The sequence below is a fragment of the Coturnix japonica genome, chromosome 5 (genome assembly GCF_001577835.2).
Source record: "Coturnix japonica isolate 7356 chromosome 5, Coturnix japonica 2.1, whole genome shotgun sequence".
In the NCBI taxonomy this organism is placed as follows: domain Eukaryota; kingdom Metazoa; phylum Chordata; class Aves; order Galliformes; family Phasianidae; genus Coturnix; species Coturnix japonica.
In genome coordinates this window covers 39,011,214-39,037,851 of record NC_029520.1, presented here as the reverse complement: position 1 = coordinate 39,037,851, position 26,638 = coordinate 39,011,214, and the positions used below count along the sequence as shown (strand labels likewise).

The 26,638-nt window shown below is 38.3% G+C and overlaps 1 protein-coding gene across 2 annotated transcripts in view; it reads left to right on the top strand.

Moving 5' to 3' along the window:
- Positions 1-26,638, top strand: part of KCNK10 (potassium two pore domain channel subfamily K member 10) — a 55,868-nt gene that overhangs the window by 5,308 nt on the left and 23,922 nt on the right. For both annotated transcript variants that reach the window (XM_032445033.1, XM_015865415.2), the window contains exons 3-5: positions 16,515-16,843; positions 22,911-23,028; positions 25,414-25,574. In XM_032445033.1, coding sequence (XP_032300924.1) covers positions 16,515-16,843; positions 22,911-23,028; positions 25,414-25,574 — 608 coding nt within the window. The remainder of the gene's footprint in view (positions 1-16,514; positions 16,844-22,910; positions 23,029-25,413; positions 25,575-26,638) is intronic.

The following is a 26,638-nucleotide window of genomic DNA, read 5'->3' as shown; positions in this document are numbered from 1 at the left end:
TGTTTAGAGCAATCTAAGATTTGCTACTGAAAAGCAGATCACATTGTATGTGGCATATGCAGTGGCTCAAACCACATTAGGAGGAGAAGAAAACAGGCCTGTCCTTTTATACACAGATCAACATCACTTAAGAAATAAGGTTATCTCTGCACTCCACAACTAGAGGAAACTAGCATTACTTCCACATCTCTGCAGACATTGTAGACTCAATTGAGTTTCCCATTAGATGTATACAGGGACACTTGATAGTCCCCAGCTGCCTCTCCAGATGGTCACACGTCTTCCACAGGTCCTTCAGTGGGATTTCCCATTTCACCTGAGACCTCAGGAGGAACTGGACACCTGCATTTGGAGATGAGTCTGTTCAGATAGCAGGATTGGATCATCTCTTAATGGCTGCTGGAAGAATTCTTCATTGTTGACTACTCAGTATAAAATTGAACTGGCTGCATAATGTTACAAACTGCTCCAGTTTCTGCTTTTTCTGCTATCTAATGTCAGAGACCTATACAGAAAGCAAACTATTATAAAGACATAGATGAGTAGAATGAGGAATCTCATTTCTGCCCTCTCTTTTTAAGAATATATATGAAAGTATGTTTTTAATATCATTAAGTGCAGCTGTGGGTTAGACAACTTAATATCCTTCTGCACTAATAAGACATTTTTAGTAGCTCAGCGTAAGAAGACATTGCTATGGAAAGTTGTGATGTGTACAAGCATAGCTCTGTTCCCAACAGTTGAGGGCAGGATACTGACCATGTGCTGCTTGCATCATAAAATCATACTGTTTTTGAGTTGTCTTGAAATTGGAAAAAGTAAGGATTCAGCAAGGTCAAATTAATAATAAAAAGGAAGTAAAAGATTGGACAACAGCTTTCTTATAGTAGTAACAGTAAGAAAAGACTGAATAATAGTCAAGGTAAGAAAGGTGAAGTATTCTTATAATGCCATCTATATTGTGAGGAAAAGGAAATGAACAGAATCAAGGGCACTATGATGCTGAAAGTCTAGAACAAGGATAGCAGTAGAATTGTTAGCAACTGGAGAAGTCAGAAGAGAGATATAATTTGACTGAAGAATACCAGTGCTATTTTTGCAACGTTGTACAAAAGTAATCCATTAATAGGCTTTTTGGCTGAAAATTCCCTTGGGCAGGTCTTGAAAATTGATGCTACCTGAAGTGATGGAGTTTGCTTTTGGGAGAAAGACATGTGATATCTGTTGTAATTGAGTAGCTTTTGGTTTAGCTTTTTTTCATGTATATGGATTTATGTAGACAGTGAATCAACTATATCAGCTTCAGACAGAAGAGTGCACATATATTTTGATACAATATAAGTCTTACTCTCATCATTTAAACCAGAGTTGGGTTCTACTGCTCCAGTACAAGCAACATGAGGTTTTTCACTTTAAAGTATCAGGACTTTGCTGTCCCCATGAATAAAAGGTAAAAAAATGCCTGGAAGAGAGAAGAAAAACAAAAGAAACAGATAATATTAGAGATGGAAATGTGCTCTAAGATGAACCCACTGACCTTAAAAATAACTTGCCATTCAGTTCTCACCAATTAACCTAATGAGATAAAACAGCAAATGAGAACAAAACCAATCATAAACTCAATTCTTTTTGTTTCATGGTCCACTGTTTTTTGTTTGTTTGTTTTCTTTTGTTTTGTATTTGATATTTTTTTCTTCTGGGCTGCTTTTTACAGCTACATAAAGTTAAATATCAATTCAGATCATTTAAATAAACTGGTGTTTAAAAAGTGAACAATGATGATTATCTTACAGTGTTAATTAAATGATTTCAGGGGATATTTTCTCAGTTTGAGAATGCTGGAACCAAGAATTCATATTTAGCTTTAACTGTTAAAAAGATTCCCATACTACTATAAATGTTATTACTGACAAAGGTTTTGAGCAGTACACGAAAGACGTGTATCAGTATATGTTAGTCAATTGTTCCCAAATACAAGCTTAGGAGATCATTGTTAAGATGTTGAAGTTACAGTACAAATTTCATTTTGGATAAATTTTAGTGTGAGATATGAAAATGAAAGCCAGTAGTGAGATAGAATCTGCTATCAAAATTTGTATAGACAGTAAACAATTTAACTACTAAGGGGCAACAGAAGTTAACATCTTAAAAACCATCTTCTTAATAAGCAATGCAAGTTATTTTGGCATCACTATCCTACAGAATCATCACAGTGTTTCAAGCATCAGGCTTTGAGTATCTAGATTTGTTATAGCCATATGTTCATATCTCAGCAGGACTGACTCATCTTTTCTTTCTGAGGAGAAAGAAACAACATGTTAGTGACTTGACTGGATAAGGATTTTGGATTTCGGTAGTATAAACTTGCACCACTGAGATTTTAAGTTTCAGAGATACATTGTTTAAAGCTATTTGCATTATTCCTCTGTTATTCAGTGCTGTCTCATAATAGTATTGGCATGATTTGAAAATAGCAAATACACGCTGACAGATTATCCATGTTTTTTAATACTTTCACCTTTAGTATTTCTTTATACTAAAGAGATACCTGACACACAACTTGGATTTCTCATTGCCAACAGATATTATTTGTTGATTCTGATTCCTAAAAATAAATATCTGCTGCCATTTAATGGACAGTGAGGCAACAGAAACATTTACAAAGGATAGGTATGTATGTTAATGGGCTGAAGGGACACCTCTTTTTTCCTAGAGCAGCAGCTTAAGGTAAATACAATGTCCTAGGACCCCACAGTAGGTACTCGGTAATGTGAGTGAGCAACTGTTATGCTGTTTGGGTGTGACTTAGTTTGAACATAAAACATCTAAATATAGATAGGTATTCAAGTATAATGCAGAAGCATATCAGTGAAAGGACCTGCTACAGTCAAAGGGAATATAGTCACATATGGTTGGTGGAACCTGGAGAACTTTCAGGAGGTGTCTGGTTTTGGGTGAACAGAATAACTTCCTGGGATGCACTCACCAATATGGCCACATCTGTGTTGACTCTAACGAGTTATATTCCAAGACAGAACAAATGAGGGAGTTGATGAATTTTTTGCATTTGTATTTTGAACTTTAGCCCAAATGGCTTTGGGTATCTCCTCGCTAGGAGGATTTAGAGGACACCATTCTTTCCTGGTGGATTCATTCTCAAATTGCCTGGGCTTTGGGGTCATGAGGGGTTATACAGTCATTCCTCGTGCATCTCTGCCAGAAGCTGTAAATTACTATTCTGAGCTTGGCATTATTAGTGGTGATTTCACTTGTTACCACCAGCTCTGAGTACAGAATGAAGTCATATTCACCTATTATTACATTGTATAGGCATACTTTTCTTAGATGAAGCTTAATTTGGCGCAAAGCTGACTAAGGGGACACAGCTGTCTCCTTCTTCAGTTTGATATCCGAATGCATGTAGCTGTGTGTCAGTGATGCAGTATGACAACATTGCAAAGCACTATTAGATTCTAGAAACCATAGCATATGAGCAGATACCATCCTTATGTGGCTGTGAAATTTCATCATAGTTCAAATTGCAACTGTGTTTCTATACTCTTATCAGAATAGAAGTTGAGCATGAGACAAGAAAAGTTCCACATAATTTGTTTGTTGTGGCAGTCTCCTTATCTAAGATATCCTAAACTGTATAATGCATAGCAGCTCTGAAGCCAGCTCTGTGCAGCCAGGATCAGCCTAGTGTTAACCTGAAGCACTGTGTGCCCGACTGGTGGCACTGTTCACCTGTTCTGCTTGTGATTGTGCGGAATGAGTCTGGAGTCATCATGAACTACTTACTCTTGCTTGCCTGAGCTCTCTGACTTAGTTACTTTCTAATAATTGCCCCATGAGCAGTTAGGACACGTAAACCATTCTGACTGCAGTAGCTTCACCAATGCAACTTGACACACTGAAAATGGAAATGAAAAATGTATACATTATAAAGAATCTAGAATAAGAGAAAATAAAAATGTCGGTGCTGAAGAAGTACATTTCAAACAGCAACTTCCTCTCGCTTGCAAAATGTCTCTTCTGCACACAGTTTCGTAATATCTAGCTTATATATATTCTTTCTCCTGTTTTCAAAGCACAGTAAAGCCTTCATTAATTTCAACGAAGACTCAGTTACTCTCTACAGGAACTTAGCACTAACTAGTACAGAACCTTGGTATATACAAATAATGTATCTCCAGTGAACTAAAAAATGGCCAAACAGATATGCTCCTTGCAAGATTTCTGACCATTAATACGTGAATAAAAATCCACTTCTATTGCCATTGCCCAGAAAAACTGAAGTAGTGAATCATTACTAAATTTTGTTAGAATTCACAGTATTTTTCTATAAATTTAAATTATAATCCAGACAGGGGAAACCACCAGTAGACTGATAAAGGAGTTCTTGTTTTTACAGAGAAGCACCAGCGTGAGCTCTTTAGGTATGGTCAGTAATGTGCCGATACATCTCAAAGGATGAGTCAAGAAATCTCTGAAGGTGCTCACACTGATGTCATTGTGCATGTGTTTTTCTGATCTTGTTTGTATGTGAAAGGTGTGTTCCTTTTCTGTTAACATAAGAGTCCTGCAGCAAATGTACTGCTCTGGCTAAATGATGTATTGGTATCTTACATTTCCAGCTTATAGTATATAAGTGGTGCCACCACAGGTCCTCCTCGCGTGACTGTGAGGCAGCAAAGAGATTCCTTCACTCCACTGCTATGCCATACCACTAGCAGACAGCTGTCATCCGTCACATCTCAAATATAGATTAGGTAGTTTCCTACACAGGGCAGAATGGAGCAATGGAGCTTTATTTTGTTTTTTTGTTTTGTTTTTTTTTTGACTTCCCTACTTGTTTCTCTTTCCACTAGGTTTCTATAGGTAAGAATGTTCTTCCCTTTATACACAGGTCTTCTCATGCTAAACTGTTACGAGATAAAAGTTTCCTTCACTGGTTGGTCTGGCCATGAGACCATTTGCTGGATTTTTTGTGTGAAATACCGAGACAGGATATTTGAATGATTGCAGTCCAGCTTCTCCAGCAAAAACCCTGTACTTACCTCATTGTATGAGTACTTGGAAACAGAATACCTTGAAATCGTGTTGTGGGACATCCAGACTCTTCCTAAACGTTGCTGGAATTCTGGAACACTTCCTGGAGAGAGAAATGTAATTGACTTATTTTACCCAATGGCACGGCATGATGCAATGACATTTATTTATTTATTTATTTAAATTAGTCTTTAAAGGGAAGATTGTGGATAAGCAGCAGCATCGCTGCTTCAATGAGTCAGTTGTTCCTGCAGGATGAATTCTGCAGAGGACTAGGAAGCAGCTGCTTATTCCTTGATGCTTGTACTTGAGGCTTGTGACATATGGACAAGAAAGCAGATTTTCTAAATATTGCCTAATAAGGCAAAACAATGGTGTACACATCTCTTCTGACAGGAACTCTTTTTCACAAAGTCATCACTATGCCCAAGGATCTTGAGCCAAAAGCACTTGCTTCCGATTTGGCTCTTGGCAGAGCAGATCTGCATGGACTAGAGCTCCCAGTTTTAGCAAAAGCAAGAGATATCAGTCTGATGCTAGGGAAAGATGTTTTAGCAATGATTATTAGTTTTAACCTTATTTCAGAAAGCAAAAGGTGAGGATTTTTTTTGGGTTTCTCTGTATTCAGTTTCTCTAAAAATAGCCTCATAAACCTGATGATAGTAGCAATGCTGCCAGTGAGCGTGTTGGAACAAACACAGTCATCGGTCTTGAAGCAGAGGGATTCCCTATTTGGGGCTTGCCCCTGTCAATCACTTCTAACCTTCCCTCAACTCTTTGTACTCCTCAACGCAATGCTCTTCTACTCCATTTTCCATTTCCCAGTATGTGAGGTACCTTGCCAGGGAGTTCACTGATGCATCCCATCACTTGTGGCTTGGCTCCTTGCTCTGGCTCAAGTGTCAGAGGCAATGGAGTGGGCAGCTGAGAGCAGAACTGTGGGAAGAGGAATCACGCAGCAAGATGCAGGTATGCTACTTCCCATGCTGCCAGCAGGACTGCAGAGAAATGAGAGACAAGAACAGATGTGTGTATTTGGAGGAGGGCAGTGTGGAAGAGAGGTCAGGAAAGAGAAAGCAAAGCAGGGGGAACAAAATTCGAACTACCCTCCAGTAGTGTGCAATCTCACTTCAGCACAAGACAAATCTTTCTCAAGAGCTCATCTGGACTTGGCAGCTCTGTAAGTAGTGCTACAAATGGTGTCAATAGCAGTGCATCTTCATGTTAATGCCAATAAATGTTAGCGAGGAACCCCCTGAGGATTGTTGTCCTGAAGTCAAGCTGGAAAGAAAAAAGATGTTTTCAGCTGTTGCTAGAGTTCACACCCTATCCTATACCCCATCCTTTTGACCAGTGAGATGTCACATGTCTTAGAAATGTGCATTGCCTGGGAGTAGTGGGAGAGTGGGGGAAGTATCCCAGAATACCATGATTGTGACCTCGGCAGAGAGATCTTTTTTAATGTCAGTGCATAAGTTTTGTCTGATTACTCGCACAAATCAGTCTCGGGTGTCGTCTTATTTTCCTGCAATTTGCACTGCCTCAGTATGCGGGAGTGCGAGGGCTGTGTTTGCAACAGAGTAAGAGTAAGACTTGGACAGTCCATTTTAGTTTTTTGTGGGCAGGCTCTAACTGCAGTTCTGAAGGTCAGGGTCAGAATCTGTTTGGATGTTCTTGTAAATAGTCAGCAAGGGCAGCTCACAAAAGGAGTATCATATTTTTCTTTTATGACTAACAACACAAAGGAATATAATTTGTGGCTATCTATTCATCTTGCAACAGACAGAGTAGAATTTTTTATATAGAGAGTGGAAAAGAGCTTGTCCCTTAGAAGAATTTGAAGACTTGCTAACACACTGATGGCAATTAATTGTCATACTTGCTTGATGCGTGTATGACAAAGACCATGTTTTAATCACCTCCTTAAATTACTCTTGAAATTATTTGCTAAAATCTTTGTGGCAACATTTGCATGAGATAAACAGTGAATACACACAGTATCAGTTTTTTTCAGTGTCACGGGAGGTTACCTATTGTAAATAAAATACTTTGAGATATTTAAATAATCATGAAAGATTATTAAACTTTTGGCATGACTGGTGCGAAGATGAATGCTGAAATGCATCTGACTATTTTTCACAGAGGGGAAGGGAAAGAATTTCAACCGCATTTTCCTATTGTGAGCTGACCAGAATACTGAGATGCATTTTCTGAAAGTTTTTATACCCTTAACATTTTACCTGTTTGCTTTCATGCCCTGGATGGTAAATATGGTGTACAACATTAGGCTGTTTTCCCAGTTTATCCTTCACTGGTAGCTTTTCTTCATTGGTCCACATGGGAATGCAGGGTACAAACAGAAAATATAGGCCTAAATGGTTTCTGGCAGGTGACTGTCCGTCCAATTAGAAACTTTCAGTGAAGGAGATTTCACTCAAAAGATGTTCCCATGTTAAGCTGTCCTTGCAGATGGGCTTTCTCCTAATGCACAATCCAGTAATTCACTGAAATAGATTAAACAGTTATTACTTGTAAAGGATCTAGGGAAGAATTATTCACTGGTTTTTGTTGGTCAGTTCTTATTTTTGTTTGTGAAATATGTTTTGCATTTTCACACTTGGTCCGAATGACATTTTCATTGACATTAAGATGTTACTTGAGAATATTGCAATGAAAATCTAAGTGGCTAGGTTACAATGAATCATGTTGGTATTTTGATACCATTTAATATTCTAGCGATAAGCGGAACAGAGAAGCATACTGAATAAAACAGCCTTTTCCCTGCCATTTGGAGATTGCTTTCCTTTTCTGAAGTAAGAAGAATGTAATTTCATTTCCATTGGTTGGTAAATATATTTATGATGAAATTTTGAGCTGGAGGAAAAAAAAAGACACAAAGCTAAAGAATTAAATTATGACCGTGTTCTTTTCCCATCCCTCTCTTCCCCTCACCCCTCTCCCCTGCTTTATGAGGAGAGCTTTTTTGAGAAACGCATCACTAAACTAAGAAATCTACCTGGCTTTTTGTGTCTTAAAGCTTTTTTCTGTGCAAATCTTAATAAAAATTGGATCACTCTGCAAGAAGGAGCCTAGAAATACTTTTGAACACCTCACGTTTATGATCAAGGAAAATTATTGTCATAAATCATTGGATTTTTACAATGATCTGAAAGAAAGTGGTATACAGTAATGCAGTGCTATCTGGAATAGATTCAGGAGTGTGGCACTCTTGTTCTAAATGCTGCTGATGTCTGAACTGATATTTTAAAGAATTTATAAAATAATTATAACATGCAATTATTAATCAGAACCTATACAAATATGAGTTAAGGCTAGATTTGTTGACTTAGTGAGCTGTTTTATTTATTTATTGGTGATTAAGAGCACTGAGATTTTCATTCTGCAGGCTTTTTTTTTTTTTTTCCCTCTATGCAACCTTTGTGAAGTTTTCCTTTCCTTGCTTTGAAGAGCCTTTTGAGTTGTGCGCTTGAACTACTATTCTGCTGTGCTTTAAAGAACTTACACATATAAATGGCAGCACCTTCCAGAAATACAATAAGTATAAAAATGGTATTCAGACCCTCCTCTCTCTCGCTACATTTCCTGACTAAAATTCAGCTAGCTTGTACATTCTTCTTTTGTATCTCTTCAGGGAGGCTAGGCTCAGAATTGCTGAAGTGAAATGATAGAATCCCAGAAAGTCTTTCAACACCCTCACAAAATCTGTTGAAATCAATGAAAAAAGACATAACATAACTCAGGAGAATAGTAATTGCACAGACTATAATTTTTTTGCGTGCTTGTTAAACTAATCACAACTAGATTAATAAATAATACAGTTGATCAAGTTTACACAGCACCCCATTTCTGGCTATTTAACATCTGCAAACAAATGGTGATTTTCTTGTTTTTTAAAATTGCCAAAGAAATCAAATTTTATTGCTGTTTTTCCTTGATTAGTTAAGATTGTACACAGCTCCTGCCAGCATGAAATATTTAATGAGTTTGACATTTAGCTTTATGTGAAAATGTGTGCTGCTAACATTTATTTTCTCAAATGTGTATAGAAAATGGGTGAAATAAAGTGCTTATGTGTGAGAAGAAAAATGAGAATGAAAGGTGATAAAAAGTGGAAAAAATCAAATCAAGTCAATAGGACAAATGAATGTTTTTGTTCCATATTGACTCAGCTCCAGTATTTAATGACAAGAAAGCATTGCTGTTGGAAGGCTGCTTGCTCTCACTCTCTCACTCTTTCTTTCTCATGCGCTTTATGGTAGTTCAAGTCTTGATCTATACATTGATATTCTTATAGTGTGAGGGTAATGGACTAATGACTTTTTTTTTTTTTTTTTTTGCCAAAATCCATATCCAAACCATGATTGATGGGACTTAGAGGGAAAAAAAAGTGCTGAATGATACACATCAACTCGTGTCCTCAGCTCTGTTGTCCTTTGTCCAAGCTAGCTGTGGTGGTTTGACCTGGGCGGGCTGCCAGATGCCCACCTAGCTGTTTCTTCACTCCCCTCCTCAAAAGGACATGGAAAATCTTGTGAGCCAAGATAAAGATAGGAGATTGCTTACCTGTTGCTGGCACAAACAAAGCAGACTGATTTGTGGAAAATTAATTTAGTTTGTTGCTGATTAAAATTGATAAAATGATGAGAAACAAAGACAAAGGTTAAAATGCCTTCCCATCTTTTTTTCTTTCTCCTCCTTTCCATTCCTTGTTCTGAGTGGTACAGATAGATGGAGAGCAGAGGCTGTGGTGAGGTCCCAACTGTTCCTCTGTGCCACTGCTTTTCCCGTGCGCTTTTCCCTTGCTCCAGCATGAGCTTTTGAAGTGGGTGCAGTCCTTCAGATCAGTCTGCTCCAGAGTGGGCTCTGCAGGGGCTGAGGTTCTTCAGGAAATACCCGCTTGATCTGGAGCAGAGTTCTCCACAAATTGCTATATGGATCTCTGTTTCAGCATAGTCGTCTCCAAGGAGCTCCCCCCAGAACATGGAGATCAGTCTTCCTCTCCTTCTCTGATCTTGCTGTCTGCTGGATAATTTCTCATTTTTTTTTACTTACTTCTTTGCATTTTTTTATATACATTTTTCAGAGTGACCCCACCAGTTTCAGTGATGGGCTTGCTATGTCTGTGCTGAATCCGCTGTGAACCTGGCTGGAACCAGCTATGCCTAGCACAAGGCAGGCCTGTAGCCTACCTGCTGCTAGCACCGTGCTGCATAAATTCATGCACTACCATAGAGATCAGATAGCCCAGTACTTGGTTTAGTTGGGCAGCTTGCTGCACAGCTATATGGAAGCAGCAATACTCGGGTATTATGGACAGGAGAAACTGGAAAAGACGCACATATAATTTGTCCCTTGGAAAAACCTACTATCAAATAGGTTCAACAGCATCTTTCAGTGGAAGGCTAAATTCATTCTAATGAGTTGCTGCGTAGAGAAGTTTCATGTCTGCCTTTAAAGAAACTCCCTGGAAATAGCATAGCCACTTAAATTCCACTAATCCTTCTGATCTCCAGTGTGCCAGCATCACTGCTCTTTGAAGACCCTTTGGATAGCTGGGAAAATATAGATACAAAAGGAGAGATCTTAAACAGTTCTGGCTGTTGAATATACATATATATATGTATATATATATGTATGTATGAACTGAAGGTGTCCTAATGAAGAAGAATATAAGGCACATTATAAATCAGTGGTGATTTCTTGTTTTCTCATAAAAATTGTGTTCCAAATCAATTAAGCAGCTGGGATATTCCAAGAGCTATTAATTAGTACATATCAGTTATAATAAATAAAGCAGAATTATGTAGATTTCTTTGGAAACTTTCCAAGAATCATAATTTCAAGCATTGGCTGGGAATTGATGACAAATAATTCAAAAATTGCAGAAGCCCTTTTATATGATATTTTTCCCACTGCTGCTACTGCCAGAGGTTGCAAGGCGCTGGTTATACATGATTCCCTCTAGTACATATTACTGATGTTTCTCTTCCTACCAACAGAGAGAACTCAGTGTATGAACTTTTCCTGTATTTCAGTAGTGTTATATTGTGATAGGATGAAATGCTGACTGTATGCCTCGTGCCAATTTTATAACCTATCATACTCCTCTCTTCTCCCTGTACCACTCTGGGACAAGAGCGATTGGGAGTGAACAGTGCTACTTTCAGTCTACATTCGGTCTTTTTGTTTTAATGTTAGTTGTCCTTTCTGCCTTTACCTGTCTCTCTTTCTGTACTTAGCTGAGAGCCTTACTACTGATGGCTGCATTTGCAGCAGGCTGCTGAGATGTTGCTGAAGTCAGCAGCGCTAATACTGCATTAGAGATCCCACTTGAGGGAAAACAGTGTTAGATTTAACCAGTGGGGTACTGCTGCAGTAAACGCTGTCTGCTTGGAGGCACTCTGTGCATTTTCCAAGCTAACGATATGCCAAGCTTTGCTTTCATGAGCAGTAAAATGTAATAGCAATGCTCCTCACTTTAACAGCAGTTTCCAGCAAAGTGCTGTACAAACAGGAGCGTGAAATTCCCCCTGCATGGAAGGCTAGACGCAGCTCTCACTGTTCAAATCTTGTGACTGAACCCCCTAGGGATGTGCAGTGGAACCAGAGCCAAAACAGCTTCAAACACATTGACACTGTTTTCTTGTGACTGTATGGATGCAGCAGCCACTAGACAGCAGCTCTTGTTATTATGCCCCATCCAGAACAACAGCCACAGGGATACTCATGTTCTGCCCCGTGTGTAATCGTAGCCTGCAGGCAGGATTTTGTCTTCCATTCCTTGATCACAGCTAGAATGTCACCTGTCAATTAGCCCACATCATGCAAAGATGCTGCACAGACACAAAAGCAGACACAATCATGGTCTACTGGGATTTTTACTCTAAAAGCCAGATTTTCTAAACTAGAGACAGATTTTCTATTGTCCTGTGTGTAAAAATCTGTACATTTATTGTGTTGGTTGAATGGATGCTCTCTACATTACAAAATGTGTTTAAAGAAAAACACACACAGCAGAGACGAAGAAGGGAAGGAAGAGGCTGAAATAGCAAGTAAAGCAGGTGGCCTGGAAATGATTAGCCACGTCTTCATAATGCAAAAATTTAATGGCTTAATGATTTTTTTGTTACATGTGGCCAGAAACTTCTATTTTTCATTACTTTCCTCATGCATATAGCAACCTGCCTGCTTACTTTCTGACACATAATTCCCACTATCCATAAACCTTCATGCGTTTTCTGCTTGTGAGAAGTGCATATTGATGATTGCTTAATACATTGATACCCCTTGTCCTTGCTCTGGCTTCCAGGCACAGCCTTGTTATCTTAACCCAAGCAGCCAGCAGCTGAAATCACTTGGGGGAGGTGGGGGAGGTTGTAATATCTGAATGAAATACTTACACACCCCTCTCCCTCAGAAGCTTCTCTTTGGAGATGAGCCATAGCTTAAGAGCTCAAGATTATATGTCATCCACTGGCAGGCTATGCTTCTTCTTGCCTTTCTGTGCTGGTTCATCAGGAAGCTTCCGATGCTAACTGCTGTTTGTGGCCATTTCAGAAGAGTGGCGGTAGGGGAGGGGCAAGCAACTATAATACTCTAGACAGTGAAATGAAATAAATGAAGCTCATGAAAGGACTTCAAGGAATACATCCCTCAAAGTCCATTCATCCCTGTTTCTGTACTATCAATTTTATAAAAGGTTGGTTCTTCTATTTTTAGTGACCAGTTCAGAAAAGCTGAGCTAGATTTGACTATCATGTCACAGACTTTTCTGAGCCTTGGCATTCCAGGTCTTTGCTGAAACTTCACACATTTGGCAAAATATCATATATTAAGTGGAGGTAATGCTGCCTCCTTCAGCAGTGATAAAGAATTTACAAGTGCTGGTAACACAGTCGTGTGTGTTCAGGTGGCATTGAATCATGGAACAAAATAAAAGCACTATATAAGACATTTAATTAAACTTGACCTATGTTTTTTCACAGTTAGATATTTTAATGGGAACACGACAGAAAAGGGTCCATACTTTTCAAAAGATAATATAGTGTTTTTTTTTAAAATGCTGTTGAGAAATTCCTCTAAAACCAGATTTCTTCAGTATCTAGTATGTTCTTAATATATTGGATAGGGTAGTTATCTATATGTGGGTCAGTGTATCAGAGCCACACTTATGTTTCCATACTTAAAAGGCATCGGGACCTTCTCTCAGCAGTTTGGTACCTGTTTGATGCCACCCATTTGAGGCAGCTGTACTTTGAACCTCTCTGGAAATGTTCCCTTTAAAATAGAACTATTTTCACAGACTTGTAGCAGGTAATTTGGCTCACCCTGCTGCTGCTGACCTAGCTATTTCTGATAGATGTTTGTCTAACCTGTTCTTAGAAACATCAGTCTCTTTATGCAGTATATTGCAGGGCTTTAAAACCATTAGAGCCCTCTATCACAGTGCCCAATCTCAGTCTCCCTTGCTGCAGTGTGAACAATTTTTGAATGTTGGTTTACACTGGAAATGGTGGTGATTCATCAATGTTGTATTACCAAATCCAGGCATTCAGAAATCATGGGGAAAGTTCTAAAATTCATATGGTAGTTATGAAGAAGTACAACTCAAGTCTTTTTCTGCCATTCAGCTTCTGACTGTTGCTTACAAATCCTTCTCCTCAGCTGCGCTGAGAAAGCTGAGGTTTGCATGGCACCTGCTTGCCAAAGCTGTGGTTTAAAGACAGTGGCAGATTAGTGCTGTCCCCTGATAAATTTTGAGAACTGACAGGAAATAGAAAAGCCTTTTTCGATCATTGAGTCATTTTATAATGTGCTGGAACAGGATTTTACCCCTGCAGAACATGCCTTGGGGAATAATATTTTTTTATAGTTTAATGTCTTGACGATGCCACTGCCTTTGTGGAAATAACAGATTTCCAACAACTGAATATTTTCTAGACATCACCTGTCCTGGCGGTGGCATGTTTCTGTTTCTGCAGTGAGAAGAAAATCTTCTTATTTAAGTGATCAGATCCTTGAAGGTTTAATTTGCAGCCACAAACAAATGATTAAAGCAAAGTGTGTATGCAATATCAAAACCAGTTTTAATCTCAAAGCAATGTTGCATGTTGTGCTCCTTCAATAACTACATTTTACTCTACAGTGTTTTGCTTTGTCCCAGTCTGCTGATGGTCAGTAGGAAAGAGCTTCTTTGATTCCTTTATTATCATGGGTATTAGCAAAAATTTTAGGTATTTCAATGGCTCGCTTTACCAAAGGAGAGCCTGGCTGCCTTGTTCAGAAAACACGTGCTAAGTGAAGGCAGTGGTGTTCTTAGGGGTGAACAACTCTTCAGATTCCAAATTTTAATTTGATCAGTAATGCCAGAATCTTCCCTTGTTTTATTCTGAAATTTATTCAAGGCTTTCTCTCACTGGTTAGGGACTGTGTCATGATACTGGTGTTTTCCTTTGAAAAAGGAAAGGTATACTTTCCTTGTACTATACTATACTTGTCTACCAGCATGTACAGGACTGGAAGTTTATCATTGTTTCTAATGAGGCAGACTAAGTCTCCTTCGTTATTATTTAACATACATGGAAAGGACTCTGTTCTGGGAAAAGCCAGTCTGAACAGGAGATAGTTTTTAACAACATGGATTAATAAAACAGATACTGTCCTACATTTATTGCAAGTGAATCCTCTTCTCTTGTACTTTTTGTTTGTACCATAATCAAATCACAGAATATTAAAGGAACTTGCAAAATGTATGAAATGAATTCCTTTCCATGCAGTGAACCAAGCCAATTAGAGATAGAGCTATAAAAGGAACTCTGTTAACTGTTTCTGACCCTTTCATTATGATGCTTTATTCCTATCAGTGCATGATTTTGTGATTTTTTCTCTGTCAGTATGAACTTTCAAGTGCTGTTTTCCTGTCTATAGCTTTTTGGGATGCTCAGGACTTCTCACTTTCCTTGATCCTAAGTTTACTCATAGAGAGTGATGACAATTACTGGAACAAATATCTACTCTGTTTTTTGTTGTTGCTTTTTTGTTGTTGTTGTTTTTTGGATAAACTGTCTAACTGCTGCTTTAAATATATCATGAAGCATCTGAGGGGTGCTAACTGCAGTTGTGCATTCTGTGTCAGGATTGTAAGAAAGTCATCCCTGTTCCCCATCAGTTGCTTAACTAGCTGCTCTAGTAGAATCTTCCTGCGTATTCATTTATATATGATAAAACACTTTAGGATCAACATTTGTACATACATTTAGGTTAACTATTACTAAAATCAGAAACTGAAAGCCCTTAACACAGTTATTATTAAATGAATTAACTTTTATTTTAGAGATAAGCAAGCCATGAACATTAATCCTTTGAGCTGTTAAAAATAAACAATATTCAAAAGAACCCTTTTTGTTTCCTGCTCTAAACTTCCCATCTTATTCTTAAAGGAGTACAGCATATTCTTCTTTAAAGAGAGAATTGAGCAAGCCATGGTATTACAGCGGAACTGTTAATAATATTTTGCCAGAATTATGACACAAATAAGAAACAACAGAGGAAAAGAAAACTCACAAAAGCAGTTCTAACTCTGCCATCCCTTGACCTCTTGTTCAGATGGGAAAGGATAAATTATTTATGGGATATCAAAATTAGGAATCTACCTACACTGAAACATGTTTCAGCCTAAACCAGTCTGTACCAGTCAAGGTCATAGCTGTGTGAATCCTTTCCTCTTCTTACCATGTGAGCCATGGAATTCACAGAAATTATACTGCATGGATGTACATCAGCTAAACCAATTCTGGAAATACTCAAATGTGTCTTAGTTCAGAAAGAAGATGCTGTGATTCAGATGTTTCATATCACTCCATCCTATCTGGTACATGTTGGGAACCATTACTGATCTTTTGATGGTCAAACTAAGCAATTGTGCAACAGGTATTGCAAAAATGAAATAACAGGAGGGTAATCTAACTCAGAGGCTTTTTGTCTGATCCTGGATCCTTTCTAAGGATATATCTGAAGATACATATGAAGAGAAATATTAAGTGAAAAGTGACAGTTCTGTCTCCTAGCACAACTGATACTACTTTTATAATGAGCCAAGGACATAAATACCTGCAAAAGTCCCTCAGCAAATATCACCTTGTATAATGCTTATCTTAGCTAGCAAAAATTTTCACATTCTTAATGGATAAATGATTTTCTGAATCTCTCTAAAGTTTTTGCTTATACAGCTGGTTTGTCCTATTCTAGAGGTAAAGGGAAAAAAACTCTCGAAATAACCTAGGTATTAGTATGCAAAAAACATGGACCCTTCCAGGTGTGAAGAGTTATACATATGTGAATAATGTGGTTTATGCAATTTGAAAATGGTACTTAGGAAAACTGTGTATGAAGATCAGGTTCATGTGTTGATTTTGAGTAAGGGCTTTTACTTTGTGTTTCAGTGGCTGTTCCCTCACCAGTGCCAGCTTGTGAACCTGAACCCAAAACAAACGGGCATTACGCATCTCCACGGCTCTCTGTTTCCTCCCGAGCAATGGTTGTCGCTACCATGGAAGCACCTTCTCAAGGCCTGCAGACAGTCATGAAGTGGAAAACTGTGGTGGCCATCTTTGTCGTGGTCGTGGTATACCTGGTGGCTGGAGGACTCGTCTTCCGTGCCCTGGAGCAGCCCTTTGAGAGCAGGCAGAAGAATACCATCGCATTGGAGAAGGCAGACTTTCTTCGGGAACATGTTTGTGTAACCCAGTTAGAGCTGGAGACACTGATTCAGGTAGGGCATATGAAGATAACAGAATTTCTGTTCAGTGTGAACAGTATGGCAGTTCTCTGAAGAGCTGTATTGGTGACATAAATAGGAATTAAGTGTATTCACTAGAATAATTAAAAACATGTGCAAAGAAAATCATAACTTAATTATTGGTACACATTTTTTTTGTGTGAGGTGGCACATTTTCAAAACATCTCTATGTTTTCAAATGATATGGTCTAACTTCTTTCTCCAGCATTAAACACAGCAACAAAGAGAGGCAGTAGAATATGGTAGGTGGGAATTATGAAATAAATATTCTGTCAAGAATTTCGAAGTGGAAGGCACAGTAACTCGGGTTTGCTATTGAGAATGTAAGGTAAATGAATGATTGTGAAAGTATACAATTCAAAATAAAAAGTAATCTGCATCTGAGAACTACAGATTTTTTAGTTCAGTTTAATATGAAAAACTTTAGAATGATTTTTGAAGTAAATAAGTACTAAATATCTAGAGATAAATGAAAAATGAAATAACATGAATACCTCTGTCAAAGGTAGAGTTACCTTTCATTGTTTAACATTCTAGATTAAGAAAGTGTGGATCTAGTTTGTCACACTTCAGTACAATGTCTTTTAGGATTCCATGTAGAAAGCTATCAGTGAACGTGAAGAAAATAGAGATTAGATAAGAGATGTGAGATACTGAAAGAGTGTATTCCAACAGTGTCTAGCGCCAAAATTGAACTTCAGCCTTGTATTTCAGACCTGAATTTGTCTGAGCTCTCCATGAACACAATATATTTAGGTGTGGGGTGTCATACTGGAGCCCCATTGTGATTTCAGCCTCAGAACTGTTCCTTGGACTATTGCGTCTGTCCATCCAATTTAATTTTACAAAGTATTACAGACACAGTATTTCTATTAGGAAACTGTTCCAGTATCTCATTGCTGTGACAACTAAAGTGTTCAACTAGTTTCCAGCCTAAACTCATTCCATATCTTTGTAGTTGGTCTTCTGTAGCCAACCTTCCTCACCCCCTCTCCCTCCCCATTGCTTAATCAATTCCTCTCCCTTGCCCATGTGTGCAGACAGCAACGCTCTTCTGCTTCTCCTAAGCCAAACAACATTTTTCTGTTTCTTTGCAGATAGATGTGGGCTCTCCCTGCTTGTACTGTATGTTCACAGAAGACAGGTCAGTTCTGAGTCAGAAGCTGTGTACCTGTGTTTGTGCAGCCTGGTACTTTAGCTAAGGAAGCAGCATAGTGCTGATGTGACTATACAGCTTTTGGATCAGGGCTGGCTTGGATCACACCCTTCATCTGTCTGCAAAAGACAGGTGAATATGCTTAGTTTGCAGTGTGAATTCTTCTGGTCAAAGATATTGGCTCACATGCATTTCTCATGGCAGTTTTGCAGAGATTAGCGCTTTTCTCACCTCTTTAGTATGATGTAATGATTAGAGGATTAAACTTGGGTTCTTTTTCTGTTTTTTTGTTTGTTCGTTTGTTTTCCTGAAGTGGGAGGGATGAGAGATACCGCTATTTAAGGATGTGCAATATGCTTTGTGTATTGCAGAAAGTGGGATGCAAAATACATAATGACAAGCTTAGCGCCTCAACAGAAGAGTAGATTCCTGGTAACAGACTACGATACAAAGATTTACAATTGCTCTTTCATTAGCATAAGCTATTTATCAATTTTAGTTCTTTACTTTGCACAGTCTCCTTTCTTTCAGCTCAGAAGTGGTGATATTGAAATAATAAGCAGGCATGCTATGTGTTTAGAAGGCAAATATTATGAACAAATCTTACCTTTTTTTGAGATTTCAGTATGTCCTTGGGCATTATACTGTGCAACTAGAAATAATTTTGCTAAGGTAAATTAAATGTGTTTAGTAGCTTAGCATGTGAATATCTTAAGGATAAGCAATGTGAAATATTGAGAAAGATTTGTCAATTAAAAACAACTTCCTTTGGATTTTTCTATAAGTCTGGGGGTGAACCTGGCACTGGGGATGTCTGCAGGTACAGAAAAATGATTGACTTGCACAGAACAGTGAACCACTGCTCAAAGATAATGTCAGAGGGTTAACATTGTGCTTTCATGCCTTCATGTCAACGATCTCAAAAGTGACGTCTCCCTAGCTGGCAGAATGGATGACTGCATTGCACCAAATGTGGCATCTGCCCTTATAGCTGTGATTTCAGACTGATGTGACAGCCTCCATGGGTCCTGGCTGCTGTGCTGTGTGCAGTTATCATCTGGCTGAAGGAACTATTTTTTATTAATGTTGTCTGATTACCTGACAGCCTTTAGATAGAATATGAAAAAAGGGAGGCCTTAGAACTGGCTTGTTTCCTTTTACTATGGGGGTGACTCCAGAAGAATCTTTTAAGAAAAACTATCTTTGTTAAACTAATGATGGAAAAAAATAAATCTTACAAAGTATTCTCCTTTGGACAATTTGCAAAGAGGATGTATGATACTGTACAAGGAAGATGTGACAAATTCACTGTGGATGAGGTCTGGTTTACAAATTTGTCTTTAGTAGCCCATTGCAAATACTGTCATCAGTTGTGCAAATGTGAATTGCCCAACTGATTTGCTAAGTTCAGTCAGTGAAGTTTATTCAGAGACTTCAGAAGAAATACAGTGATGCAAGCAATGTAAGTATCTACTAAGATGCAAATCTAGATTAAAGATAGTTAAAATTTCTATTCATCTCTTGTGTTTAGTCCTGATCTGTCTAATACTAACACAGTGACAGAGAGGTATTTTTTTTCTGAAGGCAAATAAGTGTTTTCCAGTGCAGCCTGTCTTGTTCCACCTGAAGTTCTTACACTGCACATTTTTAAACCTCATTTCTGCTTCTGAAGACTTTTGTTGTAGTGAAACTAATTCATTGTTTACTGCCTTATGTGATCTACTACTTGGAGCAGTGGTGAGTGGCAGAGATAATGACAAAATCAGATGCTTTATGCTAGTACTTCTGAAATGGAATTTTCAGAGTGTGAGAGAAGAGAAATGAAGAACATGATAAAAGAGAATGAAACTTGAGTTACTTCAACTGAATTTACTTGTATTGTACTCATTTGAAAATATAACAGAAGGCAGCTGGACTGAAGTGATTGGATATAAAATTGAAAAGAAAACAAACATTGGTAATTGCATATGCTTGCATGATAATATGAAATGTTTTTTTTTCTCATGGCATGGCATAAGCTTATTTGTAGCAGGCATAAAAAAATAACCTTGCATTTGTAATAATGCACACTTGGAGTTCTTATGAAGAGGTTAAGTTATTTACAACCAGGAGAGGCAGGCAAGAAGACCATCAGTGTGTTTTGGCATAGTAATTCCTGTGGATATGACAAAGGTATTGATATTCTTTCTGTGTAGCCTGTGCAACATATGTGGGCAAAAGCTTTTGTAATGAGCCCCACTTCTCTAATAAGCCCTGCTTCATGACACAAAGGAGTGGCTTGCTGCTGTTAGAAGTTATCTATGTAGTTTATTGGTGGCCTGTTTTCTTCCCCCATTTCCTTCAGGGTTTCATTTAGGAGTAGGAGTGATTATAGTAAAATAAAAAATAAAAAATCACCCACTTAGGAACTTAATCATATTATCCATGTCCACTAATGACTACAGCAACTCTAATGAGTTAGCCTGAGAGCTGAAAAGGAAGTGGAGTTTGAAATACGCGAGTCAGACGTTACTGGCTAATTATGCTAGTAAGAGTTCATATCTTGGATAGACAGTTTTGATTAGAGTTCTGAACTACTTTTCCCTTGAAGATAAACAAGAGAGGGAACATCCTGTGAAGATATTTCAGTTTTCAGCTGCTCAGCGGGTTCACTGGTGATATGCCTGCTGTCTTCTCAGGGTGTTGCTTTGTGAAATGAGGAGAATTTGGATGCCTTTCGTGTGCTAGAAGAAAACTCTAGATGGAGCAGAAAAGTGTTTTGAATTAACCGTGGGCCAGGTTTTCTTGTTGCTGAAGGACGGAAAAGTGTTGTGAAGAAAGATAATAAATACCTGACTACTGAACCTTCTACTTCTGGAGGTTGACTTCCCTGTGTCTCAACTTCCCTTCTGCCCTTGATCTTTGTTTTACCTCATTCTCCCTAAAGGATACAATAGAAAGAATTCAGATCTCATGGATCATGTCTAATTTGGTGATGGCAAACTCATACCTTCAGTCTAGAGATACTGCAGTGGTTGTATAGGAGACTGACTGATCTGGGGATGGTACAGAACTCTGTGGCTGTTCTGCAGATATGTTGCTTCCAGAACTCAGCTGACACATTTAAAGGGAGTAGGGACCCCTCTGGACTTAGACCTGAATATTTACAGATGTGAAATTTGTAAAATGTCATGATCTACGTGAAGTGAGAGTCTTGCCATCAAGCCATCAAGACTGTCCTGTTGAGCAGGATACATCTGTTTGGATGAACTCCTGGTGATGATGATGATATAGGGATCACATGACCCAAAATTGCATATTAATAGCTGGTGGCTGCAAGGCATCTCTGCTCTTCCTGCCTACTTCCCATCATCCTAGTATATTCATCACTGTGTACAAAGTGCTGTGTATTTATCAGATGCATTGAAGTAGCTGGATATTTATAAATGAATGATGTCAGACAAGCTTTAAAGAAAAAAAAAGAAAAAAGATTTGTTGTGGATGTGAAGGGAGCCTGAGAAGCTCTAAGCTACCTAAGGCAATCAGAGATGCTCCTTCACTTCAGCAGTAAGTGTTTGGCCCAAACAGATCTGCTAAACTGTGTAAACTCAAATGTGCTTTAAGTGTTGCAATTAGCTTGATGACATTCACACACTCATGGGGAAGGCAACCAGCATTCCTTGGCAGAAGTGAAGTGCCAGGGTAGATGACAGCGTGTCATGGCCTATTTAAGCAGACAACCTGTCTGTTATGCTGACTTATGCTCTTCTGGGTAAACAAATGATCTCTGCTTTCACAGCACCTGTGGTATGCCAGCAACTGGTAAAGAAGCCCTTTCAAAGGGTTTGGTCCTAAACACTTTCCCTAATTCCTTATTTCCTGACATATGGGCAGTTACAGAGGAGCACTGGCTTCATGTAACTGGTCCATTCGAGTCTGGAGCTTGCATGTGCTTTAATTTTACGTTCAGCTTTGCCTGACTTGCAGAAACAATGTTGAAAAGAGTTGTCCTGTACCAATCTCCTTAGATACATTTCACCTCTGTCTTTATTTATGTGTCTCTTCTTCTACAGCTCCTTTCCCTCTGTTGACACTAGTGTTTTTGGCATTAGTGTTTCTGAACTTGTACTGGGGGAGCAGATTAGTGGGTACTGGGCCAAGAAAAATCTTTATCTTTCAGCACGTGCAGTTCTGAGTAGATACATGTTGGCTTAAGCGGACTTTGAAGCTACGTAACTCACACTGCCTTGCTGCTAGAAGTGGTTTCTCTGACCAGTTTTTGTCAACCATGGGATTCTTGCAGACACTCTCCATTCCCTCCATCCCCATTCACCATCCTTATTATCCATCCCCCAATACATGATTGCAAAGTTGTTTCATGATGTTTCTGCAGTTATTTGTTCATTTTATATGGCATATTTATATATAATTTTTACTTTAGTTAGCATAAAACATAAATAACCTTATCAATTATTAATTGCTTGGGAAATAAAATCTTTGGCTGACTAGCTTCAATTGACTTCATGAACATTATTTATATTTACCACCCTTCTTGCTGCTTCCAACATCAGCTGTTCCCTCTGAGGAATTTCTTCCTCTGACAGCTACCACTGCAAGAACAATATTTATGGATCTCTTTTGGTGTTGGACCTCTCCTTCTTGAGTGCTTTGTCTCTTTTGTCATTTATCTATGTATTGTGTCTTGAATTCCACTTTAACATCTGTTTTGTTCAGTCGTATATTCAGATCTTGTGTACAGAGGATACTAATAAACTTGGAGCAGGTATTAAAAAGTAAATCTACACTGCTCTCTTGGTCCTATAAATTATTTTTGAAGCCTATACTTATTTACATAGGATACAGTAAGGCACACACAAGACTGATTTGCTGTCTTTTTCTTTGCAGCATGCTATTGATGCAGATAATGCAGGAGTTAGTCCCATAGGAAATTCCTCTAACAACAGCAGTCATTGGGACCTTGGAAGTGCCTTTTTCTTTGCTGGAACAGTCATCACAACAATAGGTATGTTTATGTTTATATTTTAAAATACATAGTCAAGTTGAGACCTGGATTACCAATAAATTTGTGGAAGGTATATCACAAAGAAGTAAAGTGGCTAATTTTTATTTCAGTTCTCAGGAGGTGTGCCTCTGTTGCATCTCAAGAGCATTGGGCCTCTGGGTAAATAATCAGAAGCTGTTTCCATAATTAGGATAGAAAAACAACGCTGAACTGAAAACAAGTAGCACTGACGTAGCTGAAGTTTTATTATACTGTTCTTAATGTTAGAGCAGGTGAACTTAATTATCACTTGAAAGATCAATAATCAGAATCAGATGAAATAACTGTTATATGTTGTTGGCAATTTGAATTTTAACATCAAAATTTAATTCACCCATGACAACCTCTCTTTCATCAATTTTGATTTTTACTCTTGTATTTGATACAAAAGTTTCATTTTTTACAATACTACTTGTAACTGGAAATGTATCCACATAATTAACATTTTATGCTAGTAATGTGTTACTAGAAGGAAAGTCACAAAGTGTAGATTATGAAAAAAAATAAAATCCATTCTGGAATTCATGGCCTTGAAATATTTTTACTTTTTTCTCTGTTATATGAAGAGTGTTCTAACCAGCTCCATTTACTTTTCTTGAACCACTGATTTTAGTAGATTTGTTATTAAGGCCCTTGGCATTTGTGTCCTCTGTATATTGTGTCCGATGTATTTAGCTTCTTCATCTCTGAATGCTCACTTTAGGTGTTCTAGGGTTTTTGTCCTGAAAAGGAGTTACTCAAAGATGAAGCAGCTGGATTTTCATTATTCTGGTCTGAAGGAAAATAAGATGAATTGTTATCACTGGTGGCAAATTTAATTTCCTGATAATTATAAAGTGGCTTTATAATTTTAAGCTTGATTTCAGCGCTGTCTTGGTTAGGAGTCAAGAGTTTAGAACCCTTTGGCTTTTTTTTTTTTTTTTTTTTTGCGCTTTTTATTTGCATTGCTTCTAAGTATTCTTCTGACTTCAATCATGAGAATCTGATTTATGCAAGTTCTTTACACGGTTAATACAACAAAATAACCTGGTGCATTTACAAGACTTGCTATGTTGCCCAAACAGTAGAGCCTTGTACCTTTAGATCAGTGGAGACTTGTGCCTTGTTTGTTGTCATGATGAGGATGAAAGAGTGATTACATAAAGCATACTCCTTTGTGCAGTCCTCTATCTGCTAAGCTACATTGCCATGTATTTTTAATGGCAGCATAAAAAAAGGGGGCGGAGATAAAGAAAACATTTCTGAATCAAATGTTTATAAAATCCTCCCTAAATATTTGTTTACTCAGTAGACCCAAGTGACAAGCTTTTAAATTACTCATTGAAATAAATGCCGCTTTATAGGCATAGTTTATGTAAGCATATTCTTTGGCATCTGCTATTAAAATAACTTATTGAAAAGAACTTGGATGTTTGCCCATATCTGCTTTAAGTTCTCCATGAATGTGATTTTTATAGGCTGCATAAAGTCTGCATATTGTGTCTGGTCATGAAAATGGTTTTATTTTATCTATCAGAGTCCTGTTAGTATCCCCGTTACACAGACACTCAACAGATTACATGGTCATTCTCAGTCTGCTGACTAGTGGAGCCTGAATTTTATCAGACTTTTAGGAGAAATCTCGAATCTTGGATGCAGCTTTGAAAAGGACTGTGGTTTGGAGGGTAGATAGTGATGTGAGAGTAGATATCTTGTGTATAGTCTTTTTTCCATCATGTGAGAGATGGACTTATCCAGTGCAAGTGTTAGAGAGTGCTGGTTATCACAATCATGTTGTCTCCAGATCACCTTCAGATCAAACCACCTCTGGTATACAGTTAAACAGGTCTGTACTGTATATTCCTTATATCCCTTTTCATACATGTTACAAAATCTGAAAAGTCCTTTTCTGTGGCTTTAAGGGGGGGCAGTGCAAACATGTTTTCTTTGCACTCGTCAGAGTGGAGAGGGGAGAGGAAATTATGAGCTAACCACTGAAAATGAGTCTTGTCAGGTGAATCACACTCCTGTCAGGAAATAATTGACAGAGCCCGAGAGGAGCAGCCAGTGTGCAGGCACCATGCCAGCACTGCATGATCTTTGTGCCATGATAAGTCAAACTAGATTAGTTAATCACAAAATAACTTTAAATAGGACCTGAATTTATAGAAGATATGGGTAACTGAGTATACAAATGAAGAACTAAATCTCTGCGGGTAGCTTGCCTGGGAAGTGACATCATTTCATGGAAAATCTGTAAATAGAAATCACATGTAGAACAAAGGCATCTCTGCAGTAACAGCCCATTAGTTTTTCTAAAAAGCCTCATATAAGTTTGAAGTTTCCAACAACTGTTTCTCTCTACAGGGTATGGAAACATTGCCCCAAGCACTGTTGGAGGCAAGGTTTTCTGCATCTTGTATGCCATCTTTGGCATTCCTCTATTTGGCTTCTTGCTGGCTGGAATTGGAGACCAACTTGGAACAATCTTCGGGAAGAGTATTGCAAGGGTGGAAAAAGTTTTCAGAGTAAGCTTTGTCAGTTTTTTACTTCCATTGTGTAACTTGCTTTTAATTCTGTTGCTGTTATCTACAGTCCTTTTCACATGTTAGGCATCCTGAAGAATTTACATTCCAAGCTGAAAAGATGCTTTATCTACTTAAAAGCCTTTGTAGTCAGTTGAAAGAAATAGACTTTCTCTACATGGTGATGCAGAAGTAGGCTCTGTATTTCTGTTCCAAGGATCCATCATTTTTTCAGTGACTGTAGGCTATCTCTGGAGAATGTATCTACTAAACTAGCTTCATTACAAGGACTAGTTTAAAACAGCCTTCCAAACTCCACAGGTTATTTTTGACAAGTATACCTGAACACTAAATATAGGGAGAAGTTAGTATAACAGCTGTAGGAAGAAGGATGCTGATTTAGGTCATGACTGAATTACTACTAAAGCTGAAAGGACTTGGAAATCAGGGTTACTGGAATATATACTAACTTGGAAAGAGAAATACCTGATTGATACACTTTCACTGCAAGAAGTGGGTACACTGCAACAGATGTGCTGGTACAAGAACTGGAATAATACTAGTACATAGAATCACAGAATCATAGAAAGGCCTAGGTTAGAAGGGGCATGAATCTCCAACACCCCTGCCAGGCAGGGCTGCCAACCTCCTGATTTACTTGACCAGGTTGCCCAGAGCCCCATCCAACCTGGCTTTGAACACCTCCAGGGATGGGGCAACCACAACCTCTCTGGGCAGCCTGTTCCAACCTTCTGCAGAGATTTTCTAGATTTGAGTAGGTCATATAATTTCCCTTCTTCTAGCTGATACCATCTGTTTTTGGTGTCTATATCACCTGGAGCAGTTCTTTTGCAAGCACTGCTGCTGACCTGGCAAATGGTAATTTGCTAATTTGCCAATGGTTCACTTCAGGGATTCTCTCTTTGAAGCAGAACTTCTAGAAGTGACCTCTATGATGGTTCCTTTGGATGCAGCATAACTAGAGGTAAGTCTTTCCAGGGATGGAGAAGATGAAAAGCTGTCCAAACTGGTTAGCTTAATAGGCATCTATTTCTGAAACATTCCCA